The 23,544-nt window shown below is 47.9% G+C and overlaps 2 protein-coding genes across 3 annotated transcripts in view; both read left to right on the top strand.

Moving 5' to 3' along the window:
- The window catches only part of USP5 (ubiquitin specific peptidase 5), a 29,283-nt gene extending 22,604 nt beyond the window's left edge, over positions 1 to 6,679 (top strand). The window contains exons 15-20 of one of the 2 annotated variants that reach the window (XM_053371688.1): positions 1,310 to 1,501; positions 3,592 to 3,735; positions 3,852 to 3,997; positions 4,145 to 4,298; positions 5,045 to 5,129; positions 6,059 to 6,679. In XM_053371688.1, the coding sequence (XP_053227663.1) occupies positions 1,310 to 1,501; positions 3,592 to 3,735; positions 3,852 to 3,997; positions 4,145 to 4,298; positions 5,045 to 5,129; positions 6,059 to 6,152 (815 nt within the window). In that variant the 3' untranslated portion in view covers positions 6,153 to 6,679. The remainder of the gene's footprint in view (positions 1 to 1,309; positions 1,502 to 3,591; positions 3,736 to 3,851; positions 3,998 to 4,144; positions 4,299 to 5,044; positions 5,130 to 6,058) is intronic. The other variant, XM_053371690.1, reaches the window with a different exon arrangement.
- Positions 6,680 to 11,397: 4,718 nt separating this feature from the next.
- On the top strand, positions 11,398 to 23,161 carry TPI1 (triosephosphate isomerase 1). The gene is made up of 7 exons (XM_053371720.1): positions 11,398 to 11,598; positions 18,975 to 19,098; positions 19,807 to 19,891; positions 20,019 to 20,151; positions 21,103 to 21,188; positions 21,349 to 21,436; positions 22,569 to 23,161. The coding sequence occupies exons 1-7, from the start codon at positions 11,487 to 11,489 to the stop codon at positions 22,685 to 22,687; spliced, it is 747 nt and encodes a 248-aa protein (XP_053227695.1). The 5' UTR covers positions 11,398 to 11,486; the 3' UTR covers positions 22,688 to 23,161.
- Positions 23,162 to 23,544: the final 383 nt, after the last annotated feature.

Below are 23,544 nucleotides of genomic sequence, written 5' to 3'. Positions count from 1 at the left end.
ACCCTTCTCGATGCACCAGATATTCCATCCTAGTTGACAAGCATAATGACAACACTTAGCAAAGATATATGGTGTTTCTGACTGTTCAAAGTGGCTCAGCTCTCCGGTAATCCTTAAAATACCCTTGTGAGGTAAGCCACTATTATCTGCAATTGTAGATATGGGGGAATGAAGGGGGGGTGCACCACAGGATGTTAGGTTGCTTAAAACTACCTGGTAGGTTAATAATAATAATAATTTATTATTTATATGCCGCCCATCTGGCTGAGTTTCCCCAGCCACTCTGGGTGACTCCCAACAAAATATTAAAAACACGATAAAACATCAAAAATTAAAAACTTCCCTAAAAGGGTTGCCTTCAGATGTCTTCTAAAAGTCAGATAGTTGTTTATTTCCTTGACATCTGATGGGAGGGCATTCGACAGGATGGGTGCCGCTACCAAGAAGGCCCTCTGCCTGGTTCCCTGTAACCTGGCTTCTTGTGCAAAGGAACCGCCAGAAGGCCCTCAGAGCTGGACCTCATTGTCCGGGCTGAACTATGGGGGTGGAGATGCTCCTTCAGGTATACTGGGCCAAGCCCATTTAGGGCTTTAAAGGTCAGCACTAACACTTTGAATTGTGCTCGGAAACGTACTGGGAGCCAATGTAGGTCTTTCATGAACGGTGTTATATGATCTCGGCGGCCACTCCCAGTTGCTAGTCTAGGTGCCGTATTCTGGATTAGTTGTAGTTTCCAGGTCACCTTCAAAGGTAGCCCCACGTAGAGCGCATTGCAGTAATCCAAGCGGGAGATAACTAGAGCATGCACCACTCTGGTGAGACAGTCTGCGGGCAGGTAGGGTCTCAGCCTGCGTACCAGATGGAGCTGGCAGACAGCTGCCCTGGATACAGAATTGGCCTGCGCCTCCATGGACAGCTGTGAGTCCAAAATGACTCCCAGGCTGTGCATCTGGTCCTTCAAGGGCACAGTTACCCCATTCAGGACAAGAGACCCCTCCACACCTGCCCTCCCCCTGTCCCCCCGAAACAGTACTTCTGTCTTGTCAGGATTCAACCTCAATATTTTAGCCACCGTCCATCCTCCAGCCGCCTCCAGACACTCACACAGGTTTGTGGCTGTGGACTTCCTGGTTGATGGTCTCTGCCACTACGCAACATCTATTCTTAGGAGCCTCTCCTTATCGGTCTGTTAGCACGTCCATAGATGGTGGCGTTTTCTTTCCTTTTTTACACTAGCCTTCTTTGTTTAGCCAGTTTACCTTCGGCGCAATCCCTGACCTGATCCCCATTGTGCTGCTTGCGTTGACAGATGTCTCCATCGAAATGCCAGATGAGCTGGACATCTCTGCGCTCCAGGGGACGGGACTGCAGCCTGAGGAGGAGGAGATGCCTGACATAGCGCCTCCGCTGGTGACGCCAGATGAGCCCAAAGGTAGCCTGGGTTTCTATGGCAACGAGGACGACGACTCCTTCTGCTCCCCTCACTTCTCCTCTCCGACATGTTAGTGACTCTTCTCCTTTCCTCTCTTCCTTGAGTCTCTCACTCACTCACTCACTCAGTCCCCCTCCCTCTCTCTCCTTGTGTCCTGTCACCTGTGCCAGTGCCTTCCCTTCTCCTTGCTCAGTCTGTCTTCCTGTCAGCTCTTCTGTCGAATTGCTGGCTGCCTGACTCTGCACCACCTTACACTACATCTCAGGATCCACTATTGAATCATGGGGGCTTCAGGGATGGAATTGTAAAGTCTGAATCTTACAGGGTGTGTTTCTAGGGAATCACCCCCCCTTTCTTTTCTTTTTTTAGCCAGAGGCAATCACTGTTGAAGATTAATTCCCCGTGTCTGCAGTCATGCGATTGTTGTCTATCACATGACGCTGTATGTTTTCATTCCACAGAGTGGGAAGTGACGGAGACAGGATGTTTGTGTTACTGTGTGCCGTGAAGTGGGACTATTGTCCTTTGTTCTTTCTCTTTGCTGTCTGATGCCAGAGAGAGAGGGAGCCATGTTGCAGTACTCCGTGTGTGTGTTTATGTAAATAAAGTAGATTAGCCAAAATGCTGAGCTACTGAGTTCTGCTACGCAAACTGCGAAATACTCTGCGTATCCGTAAGTGTGCTGATGTTTCTTGGAATCAGCCGCTGTGATGTTTGGGTTGAAGAAAGCTTTTGAAGCTCCCGAACGATCAACCAGGAGGGAGAGAACATGCCAGTCGGGCATGGGTCTCTGCCAGGGTCCTACTCAAGAGTAGGGGATCCTAACAACCACTCTCAAATCCTGTCTCTGAGGCACGTCTGTTTAAGAGCTGTCTTCTCCTGTCACATCTTTTCCCCCATCTACTGAGACCTGTGGTGCCCTGGAGGTTGCCGAACCCTTCCTTAACTGAGACCTGTAATCCCTCCATGAAATCAGCAGAGTGAAATCTTATGGCAATGGATGGGGCATAGTGCACCTTTGGGCCTCGTTCAGAAGGGGTATTCCAGAGAGACAACCCTCTGCGATCCTTTGCAAAGTCCGTTTCTTGTCAAAGGGCACTTGCCCATCCTCTGCTCATAGTCATTGTCACATGCAGCATGTACATTTCCTTTAGAGAAGACCTGTGCAGCTGTGGCCCACCAAACTGAACACAGCCCACCAGCTAGAAAGTGTAGCCTGCCAGCAGCTTGACAACCCTCCCAGTCGTCATAATTCCTCTGACTCTCAGAAGTCAGTGGCGAAAAGCTCCACTATGTTCTGCCTGAATCTCCCACCTGAAGGTAGGGCAGCAACCAAAGTCTCCACTGACTTCTCTCAGGATCAGGTTTGTGAAATCTGAAAGAAACCGTAGGATGTCAAGGGCGAAACCGACCTAGTAGGATGTTCCCCATCTCCTGTTCCTTAAATACTTTTGTCAGGATGGTGTTGTTTTGGCAACAGCGAGAACAGGAGACTGATGGAGCTGCTTGCTAGCAGGCTACCATATAATAATAATAATAATAATAATAATAATAATAATAATAATCTTATTTATATGTCACCCGTCTGACTGGGTCGCCCCAGCCCCTCTGGGCAGCATGTGGGTTTGGTGAGCCACCAGTTGCACAGCCCTGTGAGGAAGGTATGGATGGAAATAGGGCTTGGTCTATCTTTTTTAAAAAAATGATTTGGGGGGCGGGGGGGGGGACATACCTCACATCAACCAAAAAGGAAGAAGACGAAGAAAAGAGAGGCGTCACAATGCATATAGAATTGTCCCCCTAGTTATTATGAACCCATATTGTTCAACAATAGTATTGTATTCATTACGAAGCATGGTGTTGTAAATCATGGTCATTGTTTGCCATCTCATCCCAGGCTTGGTCTGTCTTTGACTCCTCTTTAAGAAATGTGCGCAGAGCTGGGGAGGTGGTTATGTCTCTCCTAGCAACTGCTTGTTGCCGCTGCAGGAGTGGCCATTTCCACAGACCGCTGGATACAGGCATGGCCTTGGCGAAGGCGCATAGTGTGTGCGAGAGAGAAAACCTGCAGAGTGGAAGGCTGGGGCCTGATCCCGCAAAAGGCTTGGCCAGAAGTGGTGCTTTCTGGGGAGCTCTAACCCTTTCCCCTCCCATTGCAGCCCCTATGTTGGATGAGTCTGTGATTACTCAACTGGTGGAGATGGGCTTTCCGACGGACGCCTGCCGCAAAGCTGTGTATTACACTGGGAACAGTGGGGCTGAGGCGGCGATGAACTGGGTCATGTCCCACATGGATGATCCAGGTACATGAGCAACGTGGGTCCCTGTTCTCAGGGCATTAAACTTTTCCTCCTGCTGGGATTAGCACATGTTGGGCGGGAAAACTCCATGGCTCCCACCTTTTCCCTCTTTTCTCTAGATTTTGCAAATCCTCTGGTTCTTCCTGGATCCAGTGGACCAGGTTCCACCATCGCTTGTCCAGATCCTCCATCAGAAGACAGTGTGGCCACCATCGTCTCCATGGGCTTTTCCCGGGATCAGGCCATGAAAGCGCTCAGAGCTACGGTGGGTCGAGGGTGAAAGATGAGCAGAACGTTCCTCCTCTTCTGCTTCTCCTCTGCAGCATTGTGCCTGGAGCTGTACCCTTTGGGGACAGGGGGGGAGAATTGGGTGGGCTCCTAGCTTGACTGTCTGCAATCCTCTCCTCCGCAGAATAACAGCCTCGAGCGGGCTGTGGACTGGATCTTCAGCCATATTGACGACCTGGACGCAGAAGCTGCCATGGACATTTCGGAGGGGCGTTCGGCGGCCGAATCCATATCTGAATCTGTCCCTGTAGGGCCAAAAGTGCGTGATGGATCTGGAAGTGAGTCTGCAACCCTGGGGGAGTTTTGACTTTCGAGGGTTGAGTAGTTTTGGTACCCTAGCGCTTTAGAACATCGTGGTCCGTACTGTGGTTGCCTAGATCTGTGCCTCACCCATCAGTCTTCATCCCAAGCCCTAAAGCCCTTATTTATTTCTCCCCACCCCACTCCAAGCTTGGCACCAAATTGAACTAGAGAATTTGCTCCCATATGATACGGTGATAGCTGCTGTCTTAGGTGGCTTTAAAACCAGGATTGGACAAGTCATGGCGGCTGGGGCTATAAAAGGCTCCTAGCCATATTGGAGAAGGTACCTGTGAATTCCTTATGCCAGCCAGCAAACAATGCAGGAAGGGTTATTGCCGTTGTTTCCTGGAAATAACTGGGTGGTTATGGGTGGCTTTATCTGAACCAGTCTTGTGTCCTCTGGCACCTTCTTTAAGGGGACGGGAGTGTTTGAAGACAGACTTGGTGCCGTTCCAGATTATCACACACACACAAACGCACATGCCATGGCCTGCCTCTCATCTGTACATGTCAATGAGGCTGTTCTTCAGGACAGCTCATCCAGTCTCATAATGTACCAGATCCTACATTGATTCCTGCATTGCAGAGGGTTGGACTAGACGACCCTCGGGGTCCCTTCCAGCTCTTCAGTTCTACAATTCTACTATCCTCTGGCGGTTTGAGGGAGAGCTATGCAGAGAGGGTAGCAAGCATGCTTGACTCCTTCCTTTCGCTCTTTCAGAATACCAGCTTTTTGCCTTCATCAGCCACATGGGCACATCCACTATGTGTGGCCATTACGTCTGTCATATCAAGAAGGATAGCAGGTAAGGGGGAAACAAAGTACCCTTTGAGAGAGTTGGGGGGGGGGCGGGGTGAACAAGGAAGGATTCTGAAGGCAGCCAGCCTACTAGATTTGTATTACTTACAATCTAACCCTCAAAATTAAACAAGGCAGTCCAAGCGGAAGTTAGAAACATGAATTTTCAGCAAGTTTGCAGTTTTTTGCTCCCGGTGCATATGTAAGCTACCCTGTAGGCAACTTGTTTTAATCGGTCAAGGCCCGCAGAGGGAAACCACTAAGCCACAAGGACAATCCCTTGGTCTGCAGTGAGATATGTCTTTGAATTTTGTAGATAGGAAGAAGCCCTGTACAGTGGGACCTTGGTTTACAACCATAATCCGTTCCAGAGGTCCGTTTGTAAACCAAAACAGGTTGTAACCCAAGGCACACTTTTGCCAATGGGGCCTCTAAAAAAAAATTTGTTCGTAATCAAAAAATAATGGGTTGTAATCCAAGAAAAAGGTTGCAAACCGGGACATGCACTTCCGGGTTTGACGTGTTTGTAATCCAAGACGTATGCAAAGGAAGGTACCACTGTAACTGCCTTGATCGGCCATTGCAGAAGGGCAGCATAGCCCGTATGCTGGGCTATGTGTGCTTTTTAAACAAAATTCTGCCCTAAAGCAATCCCAAGTCTGTAATGCCCATTACGCAAAGTGACATTTTAGAGGGGGGAAATAATAACTGTGCCCTATTGATACATTGTTTCACTTACATTTGGGAGTGGGGGGTGTAATAGCTACGTTGAATATCTTATTATCTCACCTCTCTGGCTGCTGAGATTTAAGCAGGCATTTGACCTGTTCCCTTCTAAGCATTCTTTGCCACCATAACGACTAGAAACCTGATTTCCTTTCATAAAAGGAAAAGAAATAATTTCAATAAACCCCTCTTCTCCCCGCCCCACTCCAGATGGGTTATCTACAACGACCAGAAAGTCTGCGCCTCTGAAAAGCCTCCCAAGGATCTTGGCTACATCTACTTCTACCAGCGAGTCTCCAGCTAGGACCCTCTCCTGCCAGATGTGGAGTAGGAGCCAGGCAATGGCAGGAGGAGGGGAAATGGCAGCAATGAATGCAACGAAGAGGGCCAACTCTCAACCCCTATGTGTCTGTGTGCCACTGCTGCAGCCCCAGGAGCAGTACCCCTCTGGAGGAAGCTGGAGTTTGCTGCCCCTCTGGACACTGGTGGGCGGGGGTGGGGGTGGGTTTGAACCTCTGTGTAAGAGCAAGAAGGGGGGAAATATATATCTCACTGAACCCAGGCACCCAGGGGACATCTGTGCACAACATGTTTCCTCTTGATGTAACTATAACACGCTTGGACAATTTAGAAAGGGGTGGGGACAGGAGGGAGCACTTGAGTTATGTGTGGCTTTCTGTACCATATAGGGCGGCTTCCCCCCCTCACCCCCACCCTGGGAATTGTGCTGGGGGAAACCTGGGCCGTAAAGTTAGCACCAGTTCTTCATGTGCCCCTTATATGCCAAAACACAAAGGATCAAATAAAAACCTTGTACCCCCCTTCCAGCAATTGGGTCTTGTTCATAGTCTTCATTTTTTATTATGGGCTGATCTGCGTTGATTGGTCACAGCAAATGGTGTTTCGGTCCATGAACAGGCCTTATGCCCTGGATCTGATGTAACAAAATACCGTATTTTTTGCTCTATAAGACTCACTTTTTCCCTCCTAAAAGGTAAGGGGAAATGTGTGTGCATCTTATGGAGCGAATGCAGGCTGTGCAGCTATCCCAGAAGCCAGAACAGCAAGAGGGATGCTGCTTTCACTGCACAGCGATCCCTCTTGCTATTCTGGCTTCTGAGATTCAGAATATTTTTGTTCTTGTTTTCCTCCTCCAAAAACTAGGTGCGTCTTGTGGTCTGGTGCATCTTATAGAGCGAAAAATACAGTGCATCTTTTTTTCTTTTGGAGGGGGTATTAATGGAGATGAGCATGTCTTCTACTTCTAGGAAAAACTCACCAAAATCTACTCCCATTTTCTAGTAGCTTTTCCTTGTTTTTCTGCTTGCTCCGTGAGCCATTCAATTAATTCGTAAGAGTGAAAGCAGACCGGGAATCCTCCAGATTTGGAGTCAAATTTGTCCACGGGGTTGGTTTCCTACTCACACGGCTTTCTGTGCCTTCTGCATTTGCTACGCCAGGCCTCTGCCTCCCTCATGTGGGCCAGGACAGAATCATAAGGTGCAGTTCATTTTCCCTTCTGCCACTAGGACTGGAAAATATCTGGTTTTCAACATTGCAATATATCACCAGCAAAACATAGTGCTATATTGATATATCACAATGTCTGAAATAAGGATGGAGCTACATAGAGGCATTGGCCGGCTTCACTGTTTTTCCTACGTTGTGATTTTTGCATCACACACACACACACACACACCATGATTTGTGATATATTGCCAGGTCAAAAATTATTAAACCAATATCACAATATGGATTTCAAACCGGTTTTGGACAATATATTGGATCTATCGGCCACCCTACCCAAAAAGTTTTGGCACCTGAGGCAGCCCCCCAAATGGTAGCCCCATTCCCTGTCAATGAAGAAGGGACTGAGGGAAGATCCACATCAGGAACAAGGTGTGTGGGGAGGTGGAGATTGGCATTGAAATCTGCTGCCTTACTGGATCCTGCCACCTGAGGCTGTTGTCTCGCCTTGCCCCTCAGGTGGGCCGGCCCTGCCTGCTACGCTAAAGGAGTATTATACGAGAGAGACTTCTGCATGGTCACGCTTGTTCATTTTGGGCTTGTGTTACAAAATCACATTTTACTTTTAGGCACAGTCACAAGTTAAAAAGATGCCCACTGTATTCAACAGAACTTACACTGTAAAGGTAAAGGGACCCCTGACCATTAGGTCCAGTCGTGACTGACTCTGGGGTTGCGGCGCTCATCTTGCTTTATTGGCCAAGGGAGCCAGCGTTTGTCCGCAGACAGTTTCCGGGTCATGTGGCCAGCATGACTAAGCCGCTTCTGGCGAACCAGAGCAGCGCACGGAAATGCCGTTTACCTTCCCGCTGGAGCGGTACCTATTTATCTACTTGCACCTTGTGCTTTCGAACTGCTAGGTTGGCAGGAGCTGGGACCAAACAACAGGAGCTCACCCTGTCATGGGGATTCGAACTGCCGACCTTCCAATCGGCAAGTCCTAGGCTCTGTGGTTTAACCCACAGCGCCACCTGCGTCCCAACTTACAGTGTAGTGAGTAACAAAATGAATCTCAGTAGGGACAAAGTGAAGGTTTTGCTATCTATTGCTGTCATGCAGGCCTTGTATCTAAAGTGCTCATCACTTGTTTCCAGGGCCTTGTTCCCTATAGAGTTGTATGAGCTGGTGGATCAATACAACTGCAGAGCAGAAACTGCCCTGTGGTGTGGGGGTCATGTCTCTGTAGTGGCATACATAGGCACTCCTGTACAGTATTTTCTGTGCCATCCCATTGGCTGGTTCTTTTAGTTCATGCATATTATGACAGTCATTCGCTCAGTGTGAAAGGTGGAGGTTTGAAAGGACGTCCTACTCTTAAATAGTTTTAAGTACAGTGGTACCTCGGGTTACATATGCTTCAGGTTACATACGCTTCAGGTTACAGACTCCACTAACCCAGAAATGGTACCTCGGGTTAAGAAATTTACCTCAGGATGAGAACAGAAATCGTGCTCCGGCGGCGCAGCAGCAGCTGGAGGCCCCATTAGCTAAAGTGGTGCTTCAGGTTAAGAACAGTTTCCGGTTAAGAACGGACCTCCGGAACGAATTAAGTACTTAACCCGAGGTACCACTGTACTAAATTTAGGTGTCTGGCTAGCAAAACGGGGGTTGCAGTTGGGGAGGCTTTCCCTTTACTTATATAATAAATGCTGTATTGTGATTATAAATAGGCCCCATGCATAAAACAAAGTAGATTCCGCCCTATAGAGCAGATAAATGCAGGAGCTAATGCCACATGAATTTTCTAAATGTTTATACTCTGCTAAATGAAATTCTTGAAGGTCAAGCTCAAAAAAACGAAGATCATGGCCACTGGTCCCATCACCTCCTGGCAAATAGAAGGGGAAGAAATGGAGGCAGTGAGAGATTTTACTTTCTTGGGCTCCATGATCACTGCAGATGGTGACAGCAGCCACGAAATTAAAGGACGCATCTTAAAAAGCAGAGACATCACGTTGCCAACAAAGGTCTGTATAGTTAAAGCTCTGGTTTACCCAGTAGTGATGTATGGAAGTGAGAGCTGGAACATAAAGAAGGCTGATCGCCGAATAATGGATACTTTTGAATTATGGTGCTGAAGGAGACTCTTGAGAGTCCCATGGACTGCAAGAAGATTAAACCTCTCCATTCTGAAGGAAAACAGCCCCGAGTGCTCACTGGAAGGACAGATCCTGAAGCTGAGGCTCCAGTACTTTGGCCACCTCATGAGAAGAGAAGACTCCCTGGAAAAGACCCTGATGTTGGGAAAGATGGAGGGCACAAGGAGAAGGGGACGACAGGACGAGATGGTTGGATAGTGTTCTCAAAGCTACCAGCATATGAGTTTGACCAAACTGCGGGAGGCAGTGGAAGACAGGAGTGCCTGGCATGCTCTGGTCCAGGGGGTCACGAAGAGTCGGACATGACTAAACGACTAAACAACAACAACAAAATGAAATTCTGCACCAATGCAATAGAAACTCAATTCCAGAAAAAGCTGCAATTATGCAAACACAGCACATTTTTTCCATTCTTTTTAGTTTCCCCAACTTCTATGCTGTTCTGCACCATCTCTTCTGCCTCGGCCCTGCGAAACCAGGGGTGGTGAGCGAGCTATGCAGGAGTGGGAACACTTTCCAATCACTGGAAATTCATGCAGTCAGATAACCTTCTGAGGTTTCAGCAGGCATTGCAAATGCATTCAATCAGATGTGCACAGACCTAAGCCCTAGAAATGTGCTCTCCCGCAACTGACCTGCTTCACTATGCTTCTAAAGCTACTCAGACTTACAGAGAAATAGTGTGGGCTGATCACCAAACTACTTTAACTGTGAAACCTGAATCCCTTTCTAAATGTCAAGGTATTTGCCAACTCATTGGTAGAACAGGCCCTATTATGCAACACCAGGCATTTTCCCATGTTTATGTTGGTGATGGGGATATTTGGGGAGAGTGCTGATCTGATCTGGAAAGGTTTTCCTTGTGGAAATGGTGTAGCTAGAATTGCAGGCTGTATTGAATGTTTTCATGACTCTACACAGGGCAAGTAGGTCTTTATTGTGTTCCACATGTTGAGCAGGTGGGTGAAAGCTGCTCTTTTTATTCCAGGTTTTTCTTTTTCAAGGCTGCCCTGAGCTGAGATCAAAGTATGAAACAGTTGATGTGCTGGGCCCTGTTCCACAAATTGCCACACACGGGAAGAGAGCCTTCTAGAAGCCACTGTTTTATGTAAGACATTAAAACAACACGTTGTGCTGCTGGGCATTATCTTAGCAGTACAGAAGAAGGGGGGAATTACAGAAAGCTGGGGTTGAGGAAAAGGGGTGTTGACTGCTGGTTGGCAAAGGTGAACAGATTCAAATAAACCCTTACTAACTTACCAATCAGGGACACGGGTGGTGCTGTTTAAACCACAGAGCCTAGGGCTTGCAGATCAGAAGGTCGGCAGTTTGAATCCCCGGGACGGGGTGATCTCCCATTTCTCGGTTCCTGCTCCTGCCAACCTAGCAGCTCGAAAGCACGTCAAAGTGCAAGTAGATAAATAGGTACCGCTCCGGCGGGAAGGTAAACGGCATTTCCGTGCACTGCTCTGGTTCGCCAGAAGTGGCTTAGTCATGCTGGCCACATGACCCGGAAGCTCCCTCGGCCAATAAAGCGAGATGAGTGCCGCAACCCCAGAGTCGGCCACGACTGGACCTAATGGTCAGGGATCCAAGTTAATGGGCATTGCCATTGAAATGCTCTTGTGTTTGGCAAGTCTTCCCTGCACCCCCCCTTTCATACTTTATTCACTTTGGCACCCCTGATTACAGAAGACACAGAGGCACTTTTAGAAACGTGAAGTACATTTGAGAAGTCTCTCTGCTTCTTACATCACCGCCGGCAAAGAAATGCCTGCCAGCCAGCCAGCGCGCACGCGCCTCCTCTCCGCGCTCGCTCGCGGGTTCTTTCGGAACATCAAAGGGAGGCGGGGCCGGCGTGACGTCACGGGGACCAGTGGGCGGGTCCCCCTCGCGCCCCTATAAAGAGGCCGGGGAAACGGCTGCGCCGCCGCTGCGCGCTCTGACCTTCGCAGTTCTCCTTCGCATCCATCTAGGCGGGCGGCCCCGGGGCACCAACCACCACCGTCATCATGTCGCCCAGGAAATTCTTCGTCGGCGGGAACTGGAAGATGAATGGCGACAAGAAGAGCCTCGGGGAGCTCATCCAGACTCTCAATGGCGCCAAGGTCCCCGCAGACACCGGTGAGCCGGGGGGGGGGCCCAGGTGGGGGGGAGGGGAAGCCCCGAAGGGGCGCGATCGTGCGCGCGCTTAGCCTTAGGGGAGGGGAAGCCCCGGAGGGGCTGGCAGGAGGCAAGAGGGGCCACCGGGTGCCACGTTTAGGATCGGGAACCCCGCCGAGCCCCGCCCGTCTCCCCTCTTGCGCCCCCTTCGCCATAGGGGAGCGCGAAGGATAATACCCGCCGATGAACTCGCGCAGGGGGAGAAACAATGTCGAGATGCCTGCAGCTGCCGGGGGTTGGTCTGGATGACCCTGCGGGGTCCCTTCCAGCTCTAGGAGTCTGCGATTAACGCGCTTAGGGCTTATTCGCAGCGGCCTCTAATGGGATGGAGCATGAGAAAGGGGACCCGGTGAAGGAGGCCGGCCTGTTGTCCTGGCCCGCTCCATCCACCCCCTTCTTGGCTGCAGCGGTGCCTTCCTAGGGGCTCGGGCAAGGGCGGGGGAGGCGCCCGGATGCCTGGGTCCCTCCCTCACCCCCGCCGCGTGCTCGCCCGCACGTACTCCAGGGCTGCCTCTCCTGGCAGGCGAGCTGCCTTCCTTGTCTCTCTCTCCTTCTCTGGGCGTTTATAAAGCCTTGCCAGGAGGAAGGGAGCCGAAGAAGCCTCTGCGCCCCGGAAAGGAAGCTTGCTACATACTTACTTTTTTACTGCTTCTCTGTTTAACATCTTTCCGGCCGCGCAGAGAAAATAGGCTTTTCTTGCTACATTATTTCCTCGCCGGGAAATACTGCATTATTGTACTATAAAAGAAAGAAAGAAAAATCCTCGGGCGGAACGTGTCGGCAGCTTCAAAAGGCCGAAGAAATACTGTGGCGGGCAGTTCCGAGGGTGCTGTTCAACTTAAGTCTGATTCAGAGTAGAGCTGTTGAAATTAATGGAGTCATGGTCATGGATGGGTTTTCCAGGGAGGCCAGCATAGAACAGCCCAGGCCTAAGCGCAAGCTTAGAGCAAAGTTAATTGTTTCAATGCAAAGAGGATTAAAATACAAGTAGATTTTATATTACTAGTAAACGGGTCAAGTGCTGGTGATTGTTGTAAGAGGAGCAGATTTACTCCTTGCAGAGCAGTTGCGTAAAGCACGGCCTGCACATTTTTGCCTTCTCTTAATGACCTCCTTCTGAGAAAAATGAAAGGTTAAAAATCTTAGAATACCCTTGAAGGAGCTTCCTCTCTCCCTACAGTCTATTGTACTAGGGCGACTAGGCCCACTATTAGTCACAGCTCAGTCCAGTCTACGGAAATCCATGTGTTCAGAGAGAGCCTACCTACTAGTCACGTGGCACAGAGTGCTTTGGGTGCTGTGTTCATGACCACCCACCCTACATTTAACTGGTGGCTAGCAATGGATGAGAAGCTGGGAAATAATCTGACGAGTCCTCACAAGGGCCATGTAGCGAGAGGGAAAAGGGATGCAGTTGAGGCCTGGTCTGCTGCAGAATTCTTTGTCTGAACAGGGCTGGCACGATGCCCAGTTCTCAGGCAGTGAGGCTAGCTAGCCCATCTGCCTCTCTTGCTTTTGGTTGGCATGGTTGTGCCAGCGGGAGACTCTGCCTGCAGCATGGACTCCTTGCTTGCCAGCGATGGGGGCAAAGGGGATGCCTGGACCAAAATTTGGCCGCAGATCCTTTTCGCTGTCCCCCTCGGGTTGGAAAAGGGCAAGGTGGGGGCATCCTGAAGAAATGTCAAAGGGTCTGGAGGAGAGGGTTCCTAAATATAGGTGGCGGTGCAACTGCCTAAAAATACCAGCTACTGTACTTGGAGTTGGGAAACTTTATCCCTGCAGCTTGCTAAAGGTCAGGAAATGGGCCTCCAGATGAACTATATGGGGAGAGGTTGATCTACTCAGCTGCCCCAGATATTCTGTCTCCTCTATATTATATGGCCTCCTCAGGATTTGAGCAGATCTGAGAGCCAGTGTGGTGTAGTGGTTAAGAGCAGTAGTCTCATAATCTGGGGAACCAGGTTCGCATCTCCGCTCCTCCACATGCAGCTGCTGGGTGACCTTGGGCCAGTCACACTTCTTTGAAGTCTCTCAGCCCCACTCACCTCACAGAGTGTTTGTTGTGGGGGAGGAAGGGAAAGGAGAATGTTGTCCGCTTTGAGACTCCTTAGGGTAGTGATAAAGCGGGATATCAAATCCAAACTCCTCTTTTTCTTCTTACCTCCCTCTGTTGGAGATGCCACTGCAGTGTCCCCCATGCAGACTGCATCGTGGAATTGTAGAGTTGGATGGGACCCTGAGGATCATCTAGTCCAACCCCCTGCAATGCAGGAATATGCAACTGCCCCATACGGGGATCAAACCTGCAACCTTGGTGTTATCAGCGTCGTGCTCCAACAAACTGAGCTATCCGGTTGTTGCTTTCTCTTACCTGTTATTTGCCAACTGGCTAAGCAAGGCTTCTAGCCACAGAACAGCTTGTAAAAACACCCAGGATTATGTTGCTAGGTAAACACTAGGCTGCCCGCACCCCAAAAGCCCCCTTTCTCAGTAAATATTGTAGCAGTTCTTAAGATTATTGGTTATAGGGAATAGGTTTGCCCTTTACCCCAGGGAGTCAGCTTTCAAGTTTCTGACCTTTGCAGCGCCCACAGCTCCACCCGACACATTATTAGGTTTCCCTCCATTTTTATAACCTCTTATATATCTATGAACATATGAGACTGCTTTGTCCTGAGTCGGGCTACTTGTCTGTCTAGGTCTATTTTGCTACCTGTTTTGACCAGCAGTGGCTACCCAGGATCCTGTGCAGAAAAAAGGCTTTTCCCACCCCAGTAAGATCTTTTTTAACTTGCAAGTTTTCTACCTCTGAGTTCTGGCTCCAGCCTGCAAAAACAAATTATAAGGCTCAAGTTTCTCTTGACCAGGGGTCAGCAAACTTTTTCAGCAGGGGGCTTGTCCACTGTCCCTCAGACCTTGTGGAGGCCCGGACTATATTTTGAAAAAATAATAATTCCTGTGCCCCACAAATAACCCAGAGATGCATTTTAAATAAAAGGACACATTCTACTCCTGTAAAAACATGCTGATTCCCAGACTGTCCGCAGGCCAGATTTGGAAGGCGATTGGGCCGGATCCAGCCCCCGGGTCTTAGTTTGCCTACCTGTGCTCTTGACCCTCAGGCAGATATTGTTTCAGGATTTGACCTGGCAGTGCAGAGCAAGAAGGGATTTGCCCCACCCAAGAAGGATGCTATTTGTACTGCCTTGAACCCAGATGTGGCTGGCACATCTGCTTCCCTGTGACCCTCCGAAAATTGGGATCACGGTCACTGGTCAAGAACATTTGGATTTAAAGTCCAGCATTCAGAGGAATACTGGTTCTTCATCCCTGGTCAATAGGATAGGGTGATTTTTTTAAATAAAAATAAATAAATCTATAATGGGAAATGACAGCCAATCTGTTTGCTGCTTAACCTTGCTGAAGGTAGCTTTTTAGACTGAGACATAAGATTTAGTGTAGATTCCCATTTTCTCAGTGAAAACTATTTGGAGGGAGTAGATGCATTTAACCTCATTGAAAAACTTACCAAAGCAACTCTTTTATTACTTGGTCTTTTTCAGCAGTATCCCAAAGATTCGGGTTGGGTTACAAATATATCCTTTGTTCCAGTTACAGAAAGGTAGCCGTGTTGGTCTGCCATAGTCAAAACAAAAAATTTTTTTCCTTCCAGTAGCACCTTAAAGACCAAAATGGACTTCCATTTCATGCGGCTCAATGTGGTGCCTTCCATAGTTCCAGTTACAGAAAGGTAGCCGTGTTTTGGTCTTTAAGGTGCTACTGGAAGGAAAAAAATTTTTTGTTTTAAATATATCCTTTGTCACTTTTCAATCTTACGAAAGCAGGCCAGGCTGTATTATTTTGTGCAGCACCTCTAAGATTCAGCTTTTGGTATAAGATTTGGCTTGCATCTGAGAAGGGAAGTTCTTTTTGTATGGAAAGTCAAGGAGAGAGCATCTATTGTCACTCAGGCAGGCCATGTTCAAGTGAGGCTTTGTCCTGAAAGTCTTTGACATCCTCTCTTCCCCTTTGTAAATTTAAAGATAAACAAAAGAGCATGTAAGTGTTAAGCAAGGAGGGAAATTGCCAAAAATGTCACTCCTTCCTTTTTTCTCCCCCTTACTAATCTAGTAGTTTCAATGACCTAAGGCTCCTTCCAGAAAACCCCCTAAAATACGTTCATCTCCTTTCCCCCATCTGGCATGAAGATGCATTTTTAGAAACCACTTAGCAAATTTAGGACAATCTCTTCCTGGTTGGCACCCTGTAAAATCTATTAACACCCAGTCACTATCAGGAAGACGGGATTTGTAGCCTTTGTCTTTGTTAATTTTAAGCCCAACTTTTTGATTTCCAAAAAGATCCCGTCTTCCCCACACAGAAACTCCTGTGGACTCTGCTCCCACTCCTTCCCATTAGCTGCCCAAACCCTTCCTGTCTTCTGTTCTGAAACCCAACCAGGTCCCCATTTCTGGAAAGGTAAAGGGACCCCTGACCATTAGGTCCAGTCGTGGCCGACTCTGGGGTTGCGACGCTCATCTCGCTTTATTGGCCAAGGGAGCCGGCGTACATGTGACCAGCATGACTAAGCCGCTTCTGGTGAACTAGAGCGGCGCACGGAAATGCCATTTACCTTCCTGCCAGAGTGGTACCTATTCATCTACTTGCACTGGCGTGCTTTCGAACTGCTAGGTTGGCAGGAGCAGGGACCAAGCAACAGGAGCTCACACCGTCGCGGGGATTCGAACTGCCGACCTTCTGATCAGCAAGTCCTAGGCTCTGTGGTTTAACCCACAGCACCACCCTCATCCCATTTCTAGGGAAACCTACGCTCTTTCTTCCCCTTGCTGTGCACTTGTTTTCTCTTTAGTCTCCTCACCCCCCAATGCAACCCCCCCATGGAACTTTTACTTCTCTAGCAATGCCCCCCACCCAAGTCTTGCAATTGCCTATTCTGATTCTCACATTAAACCTTTCCCCAGGCTCCACAAAATCACTATGCAAATGCCATTGCAACTTCCCCTTCTCTTTTTAAAAACAATTTGCCCTTGTCGCATTCATTTTCCTTCAGGTGCCACCTTAACACCTTCAGCCAAATCTCCCCTTTCACCTCATTTCAGCCAAATTCTTTCTCTCTCCCCCCCCCCCCCACTTTCCACAGGCCAATTGTCCTACACTCTAGTGTGTTTTCAGGTCTGCTTTTAGAACTGATAGCTTTAACCCTCCAAATTAGACTATTGTTCAAATGCTACTAGGTATGATAAAGGCCCTTTGAGATAAGAAAATCACTTTTGATTGTGTTCTCCCTGTTAACTCTTGGAGTGCTGAATTCTGAGGTGCATTCACAATTGATCATGAAAGGGGGAAGTCAGACTGAATGTGAGATGTGCAAGCAGCACACTTAATAATGGCCATCAGTGTGCTGTGGGGATTGTGCATAGTGCTGTGGCGCCATCAAGAGAGAGGGCCACAGTGTTTGAAACAGGGTGGATTTGATTTAAACCAAATCGATTTAAATCACCATTTAGGCAACAAGACTCATTCTTGCTGGTATAATCTTAATATTTACAACCAGATGAAGGTTTCATTTTTTGGAATAATAAATCTTCAGAGTAGTTTTTTACAGTTGTATCAAAAATTACTGATTTGGTTATACTATTAGAAATACACAGACAGATAATTGTGAGATTATTGTGAGGTTTAATCAGCTAACTTTATATTTGGACAATTTTTCTGCTATGTTTTATTGGAAGGAGTAAAACAATCATTTCCTTAATAACAATTGAAACCATTTATTTAATTAAAACAATAACATTATAGCATTTGTATCCATGTTAACTGATGTGGTTAAATAATTTTATAAAAACACAGACTGAGTTTTTGCACACATGAAAAACTTAAAACAAACCCTTATTTCCTGATGAACAGCTTTTGGACCATAATGTAACTTAAATAGAAAGCTATCTTTACAAGTATTTTTTCTCCAAAAGCATTTTATTTAAAAAATCCGATTTAAATTATTTGAAAATACAATTTTTATATTTATATTTTTAATCATTTCTTTTTATCCACTCTGGTTTGAAATTAGCCAGGCACATTTTGCACCTGACTTTCAACCACTTGCTGCGACCAAGTGAAGATGTCTGGGTGCCGGGATGACGCCTGACACCTCCACCATCTGGTGGCGCGTCCCTGGGGATCCTTGGATCTGGACTGCTTCCACACACTAATACCCCATCCTGTAGTGGTGGCATCAGTTATATTTTATCTGCATAGAATGAATTTCTCGAGCCAATTTGCTTTTCCTGTGCAGCCTGAGCAGGAGCAGTCACGATTAAGAAAAAGAGGTCCGAATAGGCCAATATATATGGGGACTGTCCTCGATCAAGTGACTCTTCTTCTTTGAAGTTCTTAACCTAGCTCACAATTGTCACCTGAACTATCCAGATGTTTAATAGAGAATCAATTGCAGTCAGTCCATCCTTTGAAAAACAAGACTTTAGAGTTGTCTTGCCCCCAAAATATCAACTAGAGTAGAAATTCCGTTTTGGCAACTGCAAGCCTTAGTTTTAAGGAACCATTTGCTGCCTAGCTTATACAGTGGTACCTCGGGATGCAAACGGGATCCATTCCAGAGCCCCGTTCACATCCTGAATAGAACGTAAGACACATCTGTGCGTGCGTGGGTCACATTTTGCTGCTTCCGCGCATGCGCGTGATGTCATTTTGATCGTATGCGCGAGCGTCGAAACCCAGAAGTAATGTGCTCCATTACTTCCGGGTTTCACCGCATGCGCAGACGCTGAAAATGACGTTGCTCCACAGCAACCCGAAAGCGCTCAACCTGAAGCACATTCAACCCGAGGTATGACTGTATACAGTGGTACCTCTGATTACATACGCTTCAGGTTACAGACTCCACTAACCCAGAAATAGTGCTTCAGGTTAAGAACTTTGCTTCAGGGTGAGAACAGAAATCGCGCAGCAGCAGCACGGCGGCAGCAGGAGGCCCCATTAGCTAAAGTGGTGCTTCAGGTTAAGAACAGTTTCAGGTTAAGAACGGACCTCCGGAACGAATTAAGTACTTAACCCGAGGTACCACTGTATCTGAGATTCTAACACTCGGGAAGGGGAGATTGGTGGCGGAAGGAAGGGAAGGTTTATTTTCCCACAGTTACCCTCTGAACCTCATGGCACGCCCAGCAGAGTTGACCCACAAGTGTCTTGTGTCCAGCACCCAAAGAGTGAGTTGGCCTTGGGGTGGGAATAGTCTGCAGCCCAGAGACTCTGTGGGGTGCCTGCTTCATCCTAGACACTTTTCTCTCTCTCGTCCCCAGAGGTCGTTTGTGGTGCCCCCTCCATCTACCTCGACTTTGCCCGCCAAAAGCTCGATGCCAAGATCGGTGTGGCCGCCCAGAATTGTTACAAGGTGCCTAAGGGAGCTTTCACAGGAGAGATCAGGTTAGTCTGCTGGGACTCTGGGGGCCGGGGGCCACAAAGAACCGGCATTCCTTTAGCAAAGTGTAATTTTTAAAAAGTAAATAAGGATTTGGTTTGCACCCCGTGGCAGAACAGATGGCACAATTTCTTTCCTGGTCTGCCCCTCAGAGGACCTTAAGGTCCACGAATAACCATAGTTTAGAGGTCCCGGGCCCTAAGGAAGTCAGACTATCCTCCACCAGGGCCTTTTCAGTGATGGCTCCGACCTGGTGGAATGCTCTGTCCCATGAGACTAGGGCCCTTCGGGATTTAACCTCCTTCCGTTGGGTCTGTAAGACAGAGCTATTCTGCCTGGCCTTTAGTTTGAATTCAGCCTGATCTTTTATTTCCCTTCTCTTCCCTCCCCTCCCCTTTTATGAAAATCACCCACTCTGAGACCCCACAGCAAATTCTCCCCTGGTCTCCTCGCTGGCCCAAGTAGGATCAATTCGGCCAGCTAGCCCTGGGGATTATCTTTTTGATTTTTGAATTTTATTGTTATTCATGTTTTTATACCGTATTTTATGCTGCTTTTATAATTAAGTGTTTTAAAGTGTTTTAAATTTGTTGTTAGCCGCCCTGAGCCCAGTTTTTGAACCGGGAAGGGCGGGGTATAAATAAAAATTATTATTATTATTATTATTATTATTATTATTATTATTATTATTATTTTATTTCCTTCTGTTTCAGCCCAGCCATGATAAAGGATGTTGGTGTCACCTGGGTGATTTTGGGACACTCTGAGAGGAGGCATGTCTTTGGCGAGTCCGACGAGGTGAGTGATCTAGTAGATTTCTTTCCCTCCGCCATCGCTCGGCTAGGAATCACCTGCAGCAAGGAGGTGTGCGGAGATGGTACAGTTTGTATGGGACTCTGAAGCTGTCCTCCTTCCCCTTTTCCAGCTCATAGGGCAGAAGGTGGCGCACGCCTTGGCTGAGGGTCTGGGCGTCATCGCCTGCATTGGGGAAAAACTGGACGAGCGAGAGGCTGGCATCACCGAGAAAGTGGTATTTGAGCAGACCAAGGCTATTGCGGGTAAGAGGAGACTGGGGAACGTGCAGAAGTTTCCTTGGGTTTCAAGTGAGGGGAGGGAAATGCTTTGGTTTGAAATAATGGGGCAAAAGGTTTGGTAATAGATCATTCAGTAGGCAGGAAATGCAAATGTACACCAGTGGCCAAAATTGTAGAAACCTTTTGGGGAAAGTGTGTTTTTGAGGTTTGATGGCTCATAATACCATTTTGTTTTATTTTAGTAATACCATAAAATTATATATCAATGGAAAGATAATTTAATGAAGAATGCAATGCAACAAAGCTTGTTCATTTGCCTGTATTCTATCAAAAGTTAGAGCCAAAAAAACAGAAAAAGGAAGTACAGCTTGCTTACAGTAAATGCATGCTCAGAGGTCCTCAAAGTTCTGGATAGCACTAACTTTTAAGTGACCCAAGTTTTCTCTCATTACTTTGGCTTCTGCATACATTACTCCCAAACTTGAGCCCTATGCAGGCATTTGTCCTCATGTGCTCCGTATCATGGGGTTGTTTTTTTTGGGGGGGATGCACATTCAGGCCTCGTTTGCTCCCCCCCCCCGCATGCACTGAAGCCGAATGTATCCAGCTGGGAATCTGCTCTGCTCATGGAGGCTTCCAGCTTTATTTCGAATCCCTCTCAGTCAGCAGAGCATGAGACTTTTAATCTCAGGTCGTGGGTTCGAATCCCACGCTGTGCAAAATATTGGTGCATTGCAAGGGGTTGGACTAGATGACCCTCGGGACCACTTCCAACTCTACAGTCCTGGAGTTCTACCCTCATAACTTGATAGGAAATTTAGATCTTAGAGATGTCTAATCTTTGTGCTTTCCCACCCCACCCCGCAACTGCCATCCAACTATACTTGCTCTTCCCAATAGGTCAAATTGTGCCTGACTACCTCCCCCCCCAAAAAACCCCCCACAATGCTCACTGTCCCCCTCTCTTGTCCCCAGATAACGTGAAGGACTGGAGCAAAGTGGTTCTTGCCTATGAGCCAGTTTGGGCCATTGGGACTGGTAAAACTGCAACTCCTCAACAGGTACGGATGTGGTCAGCGAGAACCGTGTTCCCAAATCTTGTTTCCCTTTGGAGGTGGTCTTGGCATCAGAGGATGGGGGATATCCCTGAGCCCCACTCTGAGACTCTAGACCGATGGCCTTTAGCTTGCTGTGAGTAACACGATTCTTGCCTTTCGTTAGGCTCAGGAGGTTCACGAGAAGCTGAGGGGCTGGCTGAAGAGTCACGTGTCCGATGCTGTTGCACAGTCAACTCGGATCATCTACGGAGGTAAACGGAGCCCTCCCCAGTTCGCAAAGCAAGTGTGGCAAGAGTTTGCCCTTTCCCCCTATTGATCGCACAGCAAACATCCTGTTTCAGATGTGCGCCTGTCAAACAGAATCTCAAAGGGGCACAAAGTTAATTTGCATGTTCCTTAGTTCCTTAGCTGCGCAGGCTGTAGTAGGGCCAGTTCAGGCCACAAGAACGAAAAAAAACCTCAGCTCCTCAGCAGATATGGATGTGGGTAGGGAGGAAAGTGTTGCCCAAATTCACTTCCCTTTTCTAAGAGATGGTTCGTACTGGAGAAAGGAAAATGTCTCAAGCGCTGAGCTCCTTTGTAGGGCTTTGGTAAGGATTTGCCAAGGACAATCCTTGAATTGAATAATGAAACACTGGCAATTAAAATTAAAGGAACCGCAATTCAAGTGCAGAAGCTGCGTCCATCTTCTCACAGCTTGCCATGGAGAATGGCAGTTTTAATTTGGGAGGGATGGTCAGGCCTATGGAACCGTCTCCTCAAATTGCCATCCCTATGTAGCTGTTGGCGAGCAGCAAGCTTTCTGTGTGGTTTTTAGATAGCACGGATTCATGACCAGATTGACCCTGATCCCAACACTAATAATTAGGGTAGGCATAGAAACTTCAAAAGAAAATGTGAAGAGAGTTCATCTGGAAAGACATAATTTAGTTGCAGATAAGTGGTTTGTGAGGAGCTGTGAATGTGGGTTAGAAGAGGGGTTTTCTAGCCTAGCTAGTACATGTAATCGTGCTACCTAATTTTGAAAGCCTGGCTGCTCTGAGAGGAGACAATTCAGAGCAGAGAAGCAAGGGAAGAGGTGGGGCTTAACCCTCCACCTGCCTACATTGCTCCAAGATGCCCTCCTTGGGTGTATGTGTTTGTGCGCGCACAATTTTATTACAGCAGAAAAGCTGGACAGGATTAAGGACTCCTGCCACCCATCCACATTATCTTTCCCAGAGTAGTTTTGCTTTTGAACGGCACTGTGAGGGGGTCGCAGAATTAGCCTTGGAAAAGCCATGTAGCCAAAGACATTGTGTGTTTTTTTGGTCCTTATCTGCTGTGTGGTTTCTCCTCCCTCCTTAAATAAAAAAAAAAAATGGGGATTGTAATCCTTTGCAGGTTCCGTCACTGGCCCCACCTGCAAAGAACTGGCCTCCCAGCACGATGTGGACGGCTTCCTCGTCGGCGGGGCTTCCCTCAAGCCTGAATTCGTAGACATCATCAACGCGAAACACTGAAAGCTGCTGCTCGGCGTTCGAAGTGAGGGGGTGCAGTTCATCGCGGGCGGAAGACACGGCACTGTAGAAACCTGCGCCCACCCTCTGCACTTGGGTCACACGAACTCCCCTTCAAGTCCCTGCTCTCCCATACTTTGCTGTTAATTGTCCCACACTGCTGCTAAACACAACGGTTGCCAAGGCAATTCTCGGTTAGCTGGATCTTTTGTGCAAGCTGGCCTTTGTTTACTTCCCCCTGTGCTGGAGGGACAGGGCTTCCTGCCTTGCTCTTCTCCCTGTAAAGCTAGACAGAGGCCTGTTTTTTTCTGATCAATGTCTGGTTTTGCTGCCTTGCTGAGGACGGGGTCTCTTGCCTCTCGCTTCAGCCGAGTTGGAGTCTTTACCCAGTGGCTTGTGTTGTGTGTAAGATGTGCGTCCGTACTGTGTCCCACCCCCTAAGCCAACAATGAACAGAAATAAAGAAAGGGAAACGAACGTAAGGCTCTGAAATCTGTTGCCACAACTACAGTGTAGCCTGCAAGATAAATTATTATTAATATCATTTACACTCCACTCATCTGGCTGGGTTTCCCCAGCCACTTTGGGCAACTCCCAATAGAATATTAAAAATACAATGAAACATCAGACATTAAAAGCTTCCCTAAACAGGGCTGCCTTCACATGTCTTCTAAAAGTCAGATAGTTGTTTATTTCCTTGACATCTGAATGCAGGGCACTCCACAGGGCGGGCGCCACCACTGAGAAGGCCCTCTGCCTGGTTCCCTGTAACCTCACTTCTCACAATGAGGGAACCGCCAGAAGGCCCTCGGCGCTGGACCTCAGTGTCCGGGCTGAATGATGGGGGTGGAGACCATTTT

This window comes from Podarcis raffonei, chromosome 17, assembly GCF_027172205.1.
Source record: "Podarcis raffonei isolate rPodRaf1 chromosome 17, rPodRaf1.pri, whole genome shotgun sequence".
NCBI lineage: Eukaryota > Metazoa > Chordata > Lepidosauria > Squamata > Lacertidae > Podarcis > Podarcis raffonei.
Note: the sequence above shows the minus strand (reverse complement) of the source record. Positions and strands in the feature narration are given on the sequence as shown.

Coding starts and splice junctions, on each gene's coding strand:
- TPI1 (XM_053371720.1), top strand. CDS start 11,487: ATGTCGCCCAGGAAATTCTTCGTCGGCGGGAACTGGAAGATGAATGGC. Junction 11,599..18,974: donor CAAGGTCCCCGCAGACACCG/GTGAGCCGGGGG, acceptor TCTCGTCCCCAG/AGGTCGTTTGTGGTGCCCCC. Junction 20,152..21,102: donor GCAGACCAAGGCTATTGCGG/GTAAGAGGAGAC, acceptor TCTTGTCCCCAG/ATAACGTGAAGGACTGGAGC.